This window comes from Mercenaria mercenaria, chromosome 19 (genome assembly GCF_021730395.1).
Source record: "Mercenaria mercenaria strain notata chromosome 19, MADL_Memer_1, whole genome shotgun sequence".
Classification (NCBI taxonomy): Eukaryota; Metazoa; Mollusca; class Bivalvia; order Venerida; family Veneridae; genus Mercenaria; species Mercenaria mercenaria.
This window is the reverse complement of record NC_069379.1, coordinates 41578032-41591413: the sequence shown is the minus strand read 5'-3', so window position 1 is coordinate 41591413 and position 13382 is coordinate 41578032. Positions and strand designations below refer to the sequence as shown.

Here is a 13382-nt window from a genome sequence, read left to right as displayed (position 1 = left end):
ATTTTATAGTAACGGAGAGCGGTTATATAGCGGCTAACTTTTTATATATCAAACAAGAAATCACTTTTAGTGCAATAAAGACAAAATATAAAGCAAGTTACACGGTTTCATAGTAACGGCATGTGGTTATACAGCGGGTAACTTCTTCGTTATGTCAATGCAGTAAATCCCTCTTAGCGCAAAGATGACAAAAATAAAAGAAAGTTACATAGCTGCTGACTGATTCATTTCGTAGATGCAGTAAATCAATTTTAGCGCTAAGATGTCAAAATAAAACATGTTACACATTTCATATAGTAACGGAGAGCAGTTATATAGCAGTTAACTTACTAGTATTAATTTTGTCAATGCAGTAAATCACATTTAGCGCTAAGATGTTACACGATTGCATATTAACAGAGAGCAGTTATATAGCAGTTAACTTACTAGTATTAATTTTGTCAATGCAGTAAATCACATTTAGCGCTAAGATGTTACACGATTGCATATTAACAGAGAGCAGTTATATAGCAGTTAACTTACTAGTATTAATTTTGTCAATGCAGTAAATCACATTTAGCGCTAAGATGTTACACGATTGCATATTAACAGAGAGTGGTTATATAGCGGCTTAAATCTTCATTGTGTGAATGCAGTAAATACCTTCAAGTGCTAAGATTGCGATTTAAGCAAGTTAAACGATTTCACAGCAACGAAGCACTGAAACGGTCTCTCAAACCAGTTTGTGTTAAACCAGGGTCAAGTGTCGTTTCTAACTTCAAATTTAAAACTGAACAGTAATAAAGCTGAATTTTGAAACTGATCTCTAAACTCGGTTTATTAAATTTAGCTTTAAACTCAGTTTATTTTATTGAAAAAATGTCATCGAGTATCGTAAGATGGAAGAAAGTTATTCACAGCTGAACTTTGAAAGGGATTTTACCATAGCAAAACTATATGTAAAAGTTGTTCTTATTTTCCAATATGAGATTTAGATCTAGAATACCCTTAAACCTCTGATAATGAGGGGTTTTTTTTATCTCTGACTCCGCTTTTCCCCAACCTTCCCTTTTCAGTCTGTCGTTTTATTTGTAGACATAACTACATCTGCTAAATAATTACGTACTGATTCTTTTCAGTAATGATGTGTTTAATTACATCATGTTAGTTCTTAGTTCAAACATAAATAACCCTAATAGGCTTTTTCCAGAGACTTTTGTGAATCATTTTACTGGATATATATATAAACTATGAAACACCGTCTTCAAGGGTAAACCTTTTTGCACATGAATTGGCTAAAATGAGTCTTTTTAAGACTAAAATATCTCTGCAGAGGGTTCGCAGCTACAACGCAATAAGGATATTTATGTTGTTTGCTGTCAACTCTTAGGGGATTTATACAATGACGACTTTGCCGTTTGTATTCCATTAAATAAAGTTGGATTGAAGATACTTGTATTCATACAGGGCTGAGGTTTTACTATTTCGTACTTGTTTTTATGACCCCGAAGGTGGGCATATTAAAATCGCACTGCCGGTCCGTCCGTTCGTGCGTGCATGCATGCATGCATGCGTCCGTTTAAATTCTTGTCCGGACTGTAACTCTGCCATCCATAAAGGAATTATAAAATAACTTTGCATACGTGTCATCCGCAAGATCCAGACCCTTAGCTATAACGTCAAGGTCACATGGTCTGTTTCTTGTCTGGTCCATAACTCTGCCATCGATGAAGGGATTTTAAAATTACTTGGCATAAATGCTCGGGGGCATTTGTCACTAATAGTGACAGCTCTTGTGTTTTGGAAGTTGCCCATAAGCAATACAGCAGAGTGTTTTGACGTAAAATTAATTTCTAGATGAAATAGAAGACTGTGAAAATATTGTCAAAGGCATAGTTTCCAAAGTAAAACGGTGTCCATCACTCTTTGGTGTGAATAAGTTGTCAAATATAAAGTTGTTGAAACAATTCATCACCGAAAGACCACAGTGTCAACTAATCACTAAAACATATCAGAAATACTGTAAAGAGAAATGCTTAATTCGAGGAAATCAACAGAAAATGACGTCACGGTTTGCAGATAAACAATGGTCGCATTTACTAGTCACAACAAAACATCACGTGCCCCTACATTAGATTAACAAATTAATTTTCATGAGACACTATGAGAAAACATAACACGCTGCGCACCCTTAATGTTGAGACAACTCTACTAAAGATCTAAGATTTATTGTTTTGTTTTTAGGTTTGTTGTGGACTGCACCAGAACTTCTCCGGGTGTATAATCGACCACCGAATGGTACATCAAAAGGCGACGTGTACAGCTTTGCAATTATATGTCAAGAAATCGTGTACAGAAACGGAGTGTTTTATCTCGCAAATCTAGACTTATCTCCGAAGGGTACGTATATTGCAACATACTTGAAGTTAGGCTCCATTCAAAACAGTGGGTATAACAGGCTATATGGTATTCAAGACATTGTAATGAATAAAACATGGCAATGGGTTTGTAAGTCTACTGACTTGGAACAGACAGACAGTCACGCTTAACCTCTGTATGCCCTAAATATATTTCTGGACCAGATTACCAAGCCTGTAAACACCAAATCGATGATATGTAATGGATATCTCATGAATTAATATTATATCAAATACAGGTAATATGAAAACATCTGCCGTACAGTGTAATTCATACATACTTGACTGCTTACTTTTACGAACAGGTTTGCACCATTATGTTAAGAGAAAATATGCAAGTCATGCATATTTTATGAATTAAAGGGAAGTGTTTGTAAGTTTCATCAGTTGCGATGATCTCGGCTGTGTTTGGAGAGTGTTGTTATTCTACTTCTTTGGACAAACATGTTACATTCTAACGATTCTAGCAGCATAAGGATTGTTCCAATTAGCTAATTGAATTATGACCAACGCTAGGAATTCAATAGCATTGAATAAGTACTCAGAATTGTATTGAATTTCAGTCTTCATTTCTAATATAATGCGATTTAAAGGCTCATATTGCCTTTTTTATAAATATGGCTGCCTTCTGTTTCCCTATGAACATAAATGTCTTTTGAATATTAAATATCATAGTAGAAAATATTGTCTAATCCATTGTTTATGATTACCTCCCTTTATGACTGTAACTCTTTAGTTCATGTACATTAGAATTGGTGCTTATTTAATCATGAAGTTATGCATACCAACTAAATGGAAAGCCATGATATGTATTTGTACATAGAATAAAAGCTTTATGGAGCTTTAAATACAATTGCAACTTCAGCATATGTACTCTTAACATAATAATAGCATGTTTAAGGCAGATGGTGTTAGATTCAGGGATGGGGAATCATTGTAGTAAAATTATTCATTTCACACTCTTTATAGGGTCATTACGCCAGCCACATTTTCTGTTTTGAATGTAACATATATTATATCTATTAATACTTAAAATTTATCCCATTTCGATAAATGTTTTCTCATGTATTTGTCATAGATTTAGATATTTGGTTGGCGTAGTAGAAAGTCTTAATTACCTCCCATTATGGATCTTACTATATAAGTTCATTTGTTATACTGATAGCAGTGTTTCAATAACAATTTATTTATGCATATTCTCTACCTGAACAACTAACTTGTCATTTTATATTAAAATAAAAGCTATAAGGAACTTCAGAAGTAGGGGGATTTTTATCGATGGTTAGACTGGGTACTAGCGTGCATGATGTTACAGTCGCTGACTACAGTTATTGGGAATAATTAAGTTCAAACATGAATGTCACATATGGTATTGTTTGAATAAACCGAGATGTGACAGCTTTTCGTGTTTTTTAAAAAAACGACAAAAGGGTCTGCGCTGACTGGAAAAACAGTAACATCACAAGTGTTCATGACAATGGGGAGTAATTTAACAATTTTGTCGGCATGTCCGTGACAACTACCAATAAAATTCCCAGACGGAATGGTTGATATTAAAGTTAATTACTGCAATGGGAAGTCGTTCAAACAAAATATTTGCTTTATTGCAATACTGGTAATGAATGAATTTGTTATGAAGAGAATTTAAACAAAGCTCAGCTAAAGCATTGCGTTTGTATGAGATTTGTAGTGATAAATGGACAATTTTGATAAAGTTATTTAAAACATCTGCATCAAGAGTTTTGCTAATATTGAGCATCAACATTATTGTTTCCCTACATTCAAGTTATAAAAAAAATTGTTAAGTAAATTGTAAGACGATTTTAGCCAATGAGCGAACAATAAAAATTAAAATAAAAAGATATGTAGAATACAAGCTACTTGTATACTTTCATACTTGTTCCAAACAATATCTTCTTCACTCGACTTGATTTCCATAGCCCGTCTGATCTGCGCATGCGCGGAAGTATACCATTAAGAAAAATTGTTATTTGCACGCGATACCCTTTCATATAATTGGATTGGAACAACAGAAATCCGGATTTTCAATTACTTAGTTTCTTTTGATATTCTTACATGTGTTCCTTCTTCTTTTGGGGTATACATCAAAAGTATTTGCAAAAACAAAGTTTCTAGGTTCAAAACGACCAATATTCTGTAGGTAAAGCAGGTGGGATCATTGGATCGATTCGTCTCGCGGTAAGAAGGCCATCGATTAGGATGCGACTGTCACCATAAAGTGTGGATAAGTGGATATAATGGACAATGGAGAATTCAACAATTTATTTTGTGTCATTTCTTCTCGGAACTGAAATATAATTAGCTTTGTGGCTACGTGACTGTATATGGTCTTTCTTGTTTTTGTTTTGATATCATGGCATTCATATCAACATAATGCGTGTGTCAGAGCAAAAGAACTAATCCAAACTCGGAACTGTAGGAAATGAATGGACTTTATCTAAACAGGATATTGCTTCATTTGAAAAGTTCTTGATCTATTGTGTATGTCTGGTTAACGCTAGATGTAGAATATTGATAAAACACATTCAGTTTAGTTTTACATATTTGTTCATTACTTTGTTTTCATTATTGTGGAATGTAATGAAATGTTGAAAAGACGCTGTATGCAGCAAGTTTATATTACGATTATGACTTAATTTCTTTGGATCCTACTTAAAATAACAAGGCGGCATACCAGTAAATTCACTGACATTTGTAAAGCTTTCGTTTGTACATTTCACAAAAGTCTTGGAAGGAAAAACATTTTTTTCTTCGTTCATTTCTGTAACAATTGGTATGTAAAATTTACTTTTTTTTTATCCGCTGGGATTGAGTTGTCATTGCAATAAATAGTGGTGTCTTTTATTTTTTTAGGTAACGGATTTGTAATGAAATCAGAAATTTCCGCTCTTTTACGCATGATCTGTATATGATTTCGGCATCATTCGGCAGTAACTGAAACTTATTTTTTGTAACAACCGTGGAATGCCGAAATTACATACGGCGAATACGTAAATGAACGGAAATTGCCGATGGTCATAACGAGTCCACTACCTTAAATTTAAACATGGTATATTACAGAGGTAGTAGAAAGAGTACGTGATTGGCAAAAGCCTCCGTTCCGCCCGACCCTGGAAGAGTTTGATTGTCCGTGTGACGAGCTCGCAGTCGTCATCAGGCGCTGCTGGGCGGAGGATCCTATGGAGAGACCGGATTTTGCTGCATTAAAATCAATTATAAGGAAGTTAAACAAGTAAGTAGACTGTATGGTTGTCATGCAGAGTGGGATGTAATTAACATTTCCTTAGAAGTAAATTATAATACATTGTACGACTGTAATATACGGAAGGACGTTAAACGGCTGTCCTGTAGGGAGGGATATGATTTTACAGTTCTTTAGAAATAAATACTGATACGTTTAATGGCTGTCCGGTAGAGAGGAATTTGATTTACAATTCCTTAAAATATAGAAGTACGTACTTACATTTTATATGGTTATCATCTTCTAAGCTTTACTTCAGAAATGATAATATTTTCTATTTTTCTTTATAAATTGGGATAAGGGAAATAATTTATATTTTTACTTTAGAAATGGTGACTAAGGTAACCTTCTTTCTATTGTAACTGCAGAGATGGGGACAAGGGTAATATATTAGACAATCTTCTTTCACGCATGGAGCAATACGCAAACAATTTGGAATCACTCGTAGAGGAAAGAACCGCAGACTTTCTTGAACAGAAGAAAAAGGCGGAAGATCTGTTGTATATGATGTTACCGAAGTAAGTATACAAATCTTATTCAAACGTCACTGTACATGTACTTGAATTTTATTATGAAATATTTTTATGCATATTTTTGCTTCGTTTACGCATTATTCATTGCACATGCGCCTCCGCAGATAGAATGCATATAAAATATAAGTATATCGTCGCAATATATAGGGATCGCCACACTCTAGAAGAGAATACTTTCGACTGAATTGAAGTACTCAACATCCACAGCTTTAAGTTGTGACATTTTACACCTTGAAGTGTGTCTGTAAACGGTCTGGCGTGTAAAATGTGTTGATGTGTGCTAGACAGCTTTAGAGCTGTCCGGCGCAAGCGCAGATACGGAATACTGTGGCAGTAAATATGAAAAGTTATATTTGGACCTCCTTCAGACAATATGAACGGATATGGTCAAATGTGTAATTAAGAAAATGTGACAAAATAAAAAGATATGGATATGATGCGATGTACGAAATGTGACAAAATGAACAGATATGACCAAACATGTAATTTAGGAGATATGACAAAATGAACATATATTGCCAAACGTGTAATTTAGGAGATATGACAAAATGAACATATATGACCAAACATATAATTTAGGAGATATGACAAAATGAACAGATATGACCAAACATGTAATTTAGGAGATATGACAAAATGAACAGATATCGCCAAACATGTGATTCACGAATTATGATGTAATGAAAGATATGGCCAAACGTATGAATAAGAAAATTTGACAATATTAGCAGATATCGCCAAACGTGTGATTAAGTAAATACAACAAAATGAACAGATATCGCCAAAAGTGCGATTTGGGTAATTTGACAAAAAGGAACATATCGCCAAACATGATATGGCTAAACGTGAGAATAAGGAAATTTGACCAAATGAACAGATTTATATAAACATGTTATTAAGTAAATACAACAAAATGAACAAATAAGGCCAAATGTGTGACTCAGTAAATATGACAAAATAAGCAGATAAGGTCATACGTGAGATAACGAAAACATCACAAAATGAACAGATATTGCCAAAAGTGCGATTAAGGTAATTTGACAAAAGGAACATATCGCCAAACATGTGATTCACGAATTTTAATAATAATAATAATAATAATAATAAAGACTTTATTTAACGAGGCAGCATACTTGCCAAAGCAATCTTCCGTATGGGCCTCAATTTTGACAAAATGAAAGATATGGCCAAACGTACGAATAAGAAAATTTGACCAAATGAACAGATTTATCCAAACATGTGATTTAAGGAAATAAGAAAAATAAAAGGATATGGCCATGCATGAGATTATGGAAATATGACAAATCAACAGATATGAACAGATGTGTGGTTTCCAAAAATATGACAAAATGATTAGATACGGCCGAACGTTTGATTAAGTATATACGGCAAAAATAATAACAGTATGGCCGGACGTGTCATTAATGAAATTTGGTAAAATGAACAGATATGGCCAAACGTGTGATTAATGAAATTCGGCAAAATGAACAGATATGGCCAAACATGTGGTTTTCAGACGAATGATAAAATGAGCAGATATGACCAAACAATTAAATCAGGAAATATGGCGCGGCCTCCGTGGCCGAGTGATGAAGGTCTCTGACTTCAAATCACTTCCCCATCATCGATTTGGGTTCGAAACTCACTCGGGGCGTGTAATTCGTCATATGAGGACACCATCCAGAAAGCTTAAGGAAGGTCGATGGTTCTACCCAGGTACCCGGTCGTGATGAAATAATGCACGGAGGAGCACATGGGGGCTTCCTCCACCATCAAAGCTGGAAAGTCGCCATGTGACCTATAATTGTGTCGATACCATGTTAAACCCAACAAAACAAAACAAACAAACAAACAGGAAATATGGCAAAAAAAATAGATATGGTCAAACGTGAGATTCAGAAATTATGACAACATGAACAGATATGACCAAACATGTTATTAAGGAAATTTGACTAAATGGACAGATATCACACACATCTGATTCAGGAGATGTGTCAAAATGTAGGATTGCTCCATGAGGTATTGACTGAAGAAGATCTCTGCTCTAGTAAACTAAATCAAATAAAGCCTGGTCAGAAATCGTGCACGTTTCTGTAATAAGTAATATTTTTAGTACTTAATTAAAATGATAAAACTATTTGCATTGAAATTCACACTTGTTTGCTTAGATTGAAATTACAATCAGTGACAGACATTTTGCACCAAATCGATAAATATAAATAACGACAACATGTTGCACGTAAGCGATTTGCACCTTTCCAGTGTTCTAGAATATGTAGTTAATCATGTCAGAGATAAGTGCACGACACGAACAAGGTTTTAGTTATATATTTCCTTCATACTCAGTTTCAGTCGATGGATTTCTCATTACAACAAAAAAGATCTTTTGCTCATCTGAAAGATAGCAATGAGATTAACCACTTACAGTACAAATAACAAATAATTTTTGAGAGTAAATGATTTTTTCCATAAGGCTATCAGCCTATCATGGCAATCAATCACACATATAAGTTATCACTCGAATAAAAACTGTGTAAAAAATATCTTGAAATTTTTTCGAGAAATTTCCCTGGGAAATAGCGTTCCATACCTTTTTCAAAATGAGAAACGCACGATAAATACTTTAGAAACTTATTTCTCGGACCTTTAAAGTATTAAAAGTCATCGTCTTACAAACTTATAGTATGTGAATTGTTATTACAACTGTGATCGCAGAGGGCGACTACTCTTGTTTGATTAGTATTGCATCTTTAGCAAGGGAGGTTATAACTGCGAAAAAAAAGACAACAGTGTTTCTGCTAATATCAAAGAACCAGAAATAAGAACAAAACATACTTAGTAATCTTTAGTCTTTGAATCCTTTAACCACCGTACACTTATTTTCAGATAAAAATATATTCTAAATAACAAACTCTCTTTGCTGAAGCCTGACTGTAAACATGATTTCTCAATAATGGCATTGGTCGTATGGTCGTAGTAGAAATAATTTTAATTCCGTCTGTCTTCTCTCAGGCTCGTCTACTGATGAATGATTCTTGTCTTGGTGAATATTGGTATGAATAATTAAATATGGTTATTTTCTTTCCCTCAGGCAAGTTGCTGGCCAACTAATTCGTGGAGAGACTGTCATGCCCGAGACGTTCGATTCCGTTACAATTTATTTCAGTGATATATGTGGTTTTACGGCGCTTTCTTCAGAGAGTACTCCAATGCAGGTATGTACCGTATATTTTTGCTTATAAGACGCATTATTAGGAGTCATATTTCCAGCTCAAAGGAGTGGGGAGCATCTTATAAGCATGTACTAGAAGGAAATTAAAAGAAAAAGAAACCATAGATTGCCTGTCTGATGTTTGGGTGCGTCTTATAAGGGAGTGCGTCTTATAAGCGAAAATGTACAGTATACATGTATTCATTTCCTATTTCAGTGAATCAAGTTAGTTATGCAAGTTCGGTTCAAAACTTTTTGAACAGTGTAGAATTTGATTAAACTTGATTTTTCGAAACTTCAGAACATAATAAGAAAGTTCGGTGTCGTTTGTTTCAATTTTTGTTAGACTGATTTGAAAATTTGGCTCTCCAGTCAATTTTCACAACGGACCTCTACGGAGGAATAGCACTTTGATAACATTTTTGGCGTATAGAAAAAAGTTCAATAAAGATTTTAATAAAACGTTTTCAAAGTTCATAGATTTACCTATTTTCAATCATATGGCCAAATAAAATATATATGGGAAACATGTTTTATTGTAATCATAAGGATTAAACTATCTTTTTATGCATGTTTCAACCTTTCAAAGTAAAGCAGTTTATATCGCTTTCTTCAAAACGTTTGCTACTGGTATGGAAGAAACAAAAAATATGTAACTTCCTCTTCCGGTGTAAATTTCGACACATTTCTCGGTTACTATTGATTAAAGGATATTTTTAACTTTCCTCCTAAAAATGCTTCAAACAATAAAATGTGTTCATGCGTACAAACAACTTTTTCAACTGTCTCTGGGCAGGTACTGACAGGAAAAAATATATTATAAAAATCAACAATTCACGTGATGTTGATACAAGATTGCTTTGGCAGGGCTTAATATTTACTCTTACGCAGGACATGTTGAAAAACTCCTTTTTACTTCTTTCATAAGTACTTTTTTGTAAACTTTTGGTATTGATCACCAACAATTCCTTGGGCTTCTGCAGACGTTATTACACAGAAAAACGTGCTTTGTCCCCATGTTTACACACATTAAATAACACTGTCGTATGGCTTGTTTTTCCTTCATCACAAAATTAAAATATACTTCAGTTATATTATTTCAGACATACACATCTAATAATATGCGTTTAAAATAAAAAATGATAAAGATGTATATAGTAAAAATAGACTAAATGCATATATGTTTTCTGACATTTTCTTTCCATTTCAGGTTATAGATTTACTGAACGATCTCTATACTACATTTGATTCCATTATTGAAAACTTCGATGTATATAAGGTAAGTAATTTTTCATTTACTTAATTCTTAATTGTCTGTAATTGTTTTGATTTCTCTTTTTTTTCAAAACTTTTCATTTCAAATTTAGGTTACTTAAAGTTATTCACCACCTAATAAACCGTATACAGAAAATGAATGATGGTACTGACTTAAAATGAAATGGTTTATTCTTGACGAAGCTTAATATTTCATACGTTAGATAAACTACTTTTTTTTAATTCTTAGATAGTGTTTGAAACACTTTCATGGTTGGTTGGTTTTATATTTACCTTTGTTCACTAGAATTTCTGAAATATGTAATTTTTTAGGTTGAGACTATAGGCGATGCCTATATGGTGGTGTCCGGTCTACCAATTAGGAACGGGAACCTTCATGCACGGGAAATATCCAGGATGTCCATTGCGTTGTTGAACGCAGTTTTGTCTTTCAAAATACGTCACAAGCCTTCAATTCAATTAAAATTACGTATAGGACTCCATACTGGTAAGGTTCATACATTATAGGTATTGAAATATGTTGGGTTTTAGCCATCGCTTTAATATGTTAAGGTATACTAGACCCCAATTTTATATGTGAAAAATGAGCAATTACTTTATCATAGTTTATATCAACATAAGAGTTGAATATTGAATATTGATTACCGTTGAATATTCATCCTTGCTCCACCTTACCCCTACATCCGACCCTTTTATCTACCCCTTACCACCAAACTCCCATTTTCCTGTATTTTGAAAATATTTATAATGTATTTATTTTTGGATTTTTGAAGTAACCGGTCTACAATTTTATCATTACAGCTTCTTTTTGTTGTTGGCCTACTTTGCGATGCATGGCTCTATGACTGTGTTTGGGGTACTCTGTGCTTCCGGGAAATCTACCCATACATTTTATCTTTTTGGGGGGTTTAGGCACATCAGTGTAAATTTTTGACTACATTGTTAGACGAGTTTATTAGCATTTAATACTGAGATTATTTATCAATAGCAATAAATTCCAATGTCGGGTTTTGAGCAGGCACGGGGGAGGTGTGATGACGTCTTTTAAATGCGCTGTCTCGTGACAAGAAGCTTTTGCATCCTTTAGATAGGAACGGAATTTATAATTCAGTTTATAGGATCACTCTTGCCAAGAGTCACGTTAGGAAACATTCATCTGTAAAATCAAATGGTGAAAACAGTTGAACACGCACGCTTCTGTTATATTGATAAGTGGTTTTCATAGACTTGCAGTGCATCATAATTTTTATGCCGTATTTGTAAAAAAAAAAATAAACTAAATATTTCTGTTCGAAATAGTCAATAATTGATTTTAACATTATTGTAGGGTCAGTATGTGCTGGTGTTGTAGGATTGAAAATGCCGAGGTACTGTTTGTTTGGTGATACGGTAAACACTGCATCGAGAATGGAATCAAACGGTTTACGTAAGTCTTTTTTTAAGATGTTGTTTGTTTGGTGAACTGGTGAATTCCGCAGTTAAAATGGAATGAAATGGTTAACATAAGTCTATCGAGATATTGTTTGTTTGGCGATATAGTAAATGCTACGTAGGAATCAAATGGTTTAAGTAAGTCTGTTTCACTTAAAGTGGTGTATATGGCCGAATGGAATTTTATTTTCTGAAACATTAGCAGGTTTAAAACTTCATATATACATATATTTGATATTCAGATAGTTTTATAACACTTTATACAGAATTCCCCTGATTGAATGAAATATGTCATATTGAAAAAGTAAGTGTGACCTTGTATTTTATCAGCGAATATATAACATGGGCATATATTTTATCATTGAATAAAATATAGACAGGAGTTCAGAAAGGCAATGCATATATTCTTATACTTCTAATATCAAATTTGAATAATAGTCGTTTCTATACATTTACAGCGCTGAAAATACATGTAAGTCCTTACACGAAAGAGGTACTAGACCAGTTTGGGACCTTTGACCTGGAGCTCAGGGGTGCTGTCGAAATGAAGGTTTGTATCGTGTAGTTATTTTAAAGACTCGTGTCTCAAGATCATCGTTTTTAACTGATAGCAATAAACATTAGATATCGAAACTGAGAGACAACTTCTGTTTTGCTAGATATTTCTGTCGATAAATTTCATCTAACTCCTCCCTCTATTGTTATTCTATTCATACCAAGGGCAAGTGCTCACAAGCGGTATCACACCCAAAACGCACGTGGTCTGTTGTGTAGGTCGTATTAAAAATTTTGACAGTCCCGCTTAGACAGTCTGTTTTATGTAAACATTAATGATTGACAGTTTTGGATTCGTCCATTGCGTGGCTAACGCGTTAGAGAGTTTTCTAAGAATGTTTATACATTAACGCTTTATAAAACGCATTTAGTCGGTTTAATTCCTTTTGCTATTGTAACTTCTAACTACTGACAGCATTTTTCAAAATTTCACAAAGTTAAACATACATCTGTAGGCTTGCAGCTTTAATTTGATGTATGAATTTATGAAACACATGTATTGTCGATTTGTAAAATAACATACAATGTTGTTTTCTTTCCTTTTTGGCACCTTTGGGCGAATAAGCAAATATTACCATATCTATGGGTCAAGATTGGCTAAGATACATTTTGACCAAATTGCCAATAGAAGTTTTGTCTGTTAAAAAGGCCTCTATTGTAAGACTGTCATTTCGTGTGTTATAAATCATCTGCATTGATATATGTCTTTTAAACTTTAC

General features: G+C 33.8%; 1 protein-coding gene across 9 annotated transcripts in view; it reads left to right on the top strand.

The window, feature by feature from the left end:
• Window positions 1-13382, top strand: part of LOC123542075 (atrial natriuretic peptide receptor 1-like) — an 802781-nt gene that overhangs the window by 783510 nt on the left and 5889 nt on the right. For all 9 annotated transcript variants that reach the window (XM_053531573.1, XM_053531571.1, XM_053531572.1 and 6 more), the window contains 8 exons: window positions 2224-2379; window positions 5478-5649; window positions 6027-6176; window positions 9283-9406; window positions 10613-10681; window positions 10990-11164; window positions 12005-12103; window positions 12567-12658. In XM_053531573.1, the coding sequence (XP_053387548.1) occupies window positions 2224-2379; window positions 5478-5649; window positions 6027-6176; window positions 9283-9406; window positions 10613-10681; window positions 10990-11164; window positions 12005-12103; window positions 12567-12658 (1037 nt within the window). The remainder of the gene's footprint in view (window positions 1-2223; window positions 2380-5477; window positions 5650-6026; window positions 6177-9282; window positions 9407-10612; window positions 10682-10989; window positions 11165-12004; window positions 12104-12566; window positions 12659-13382) is intronic.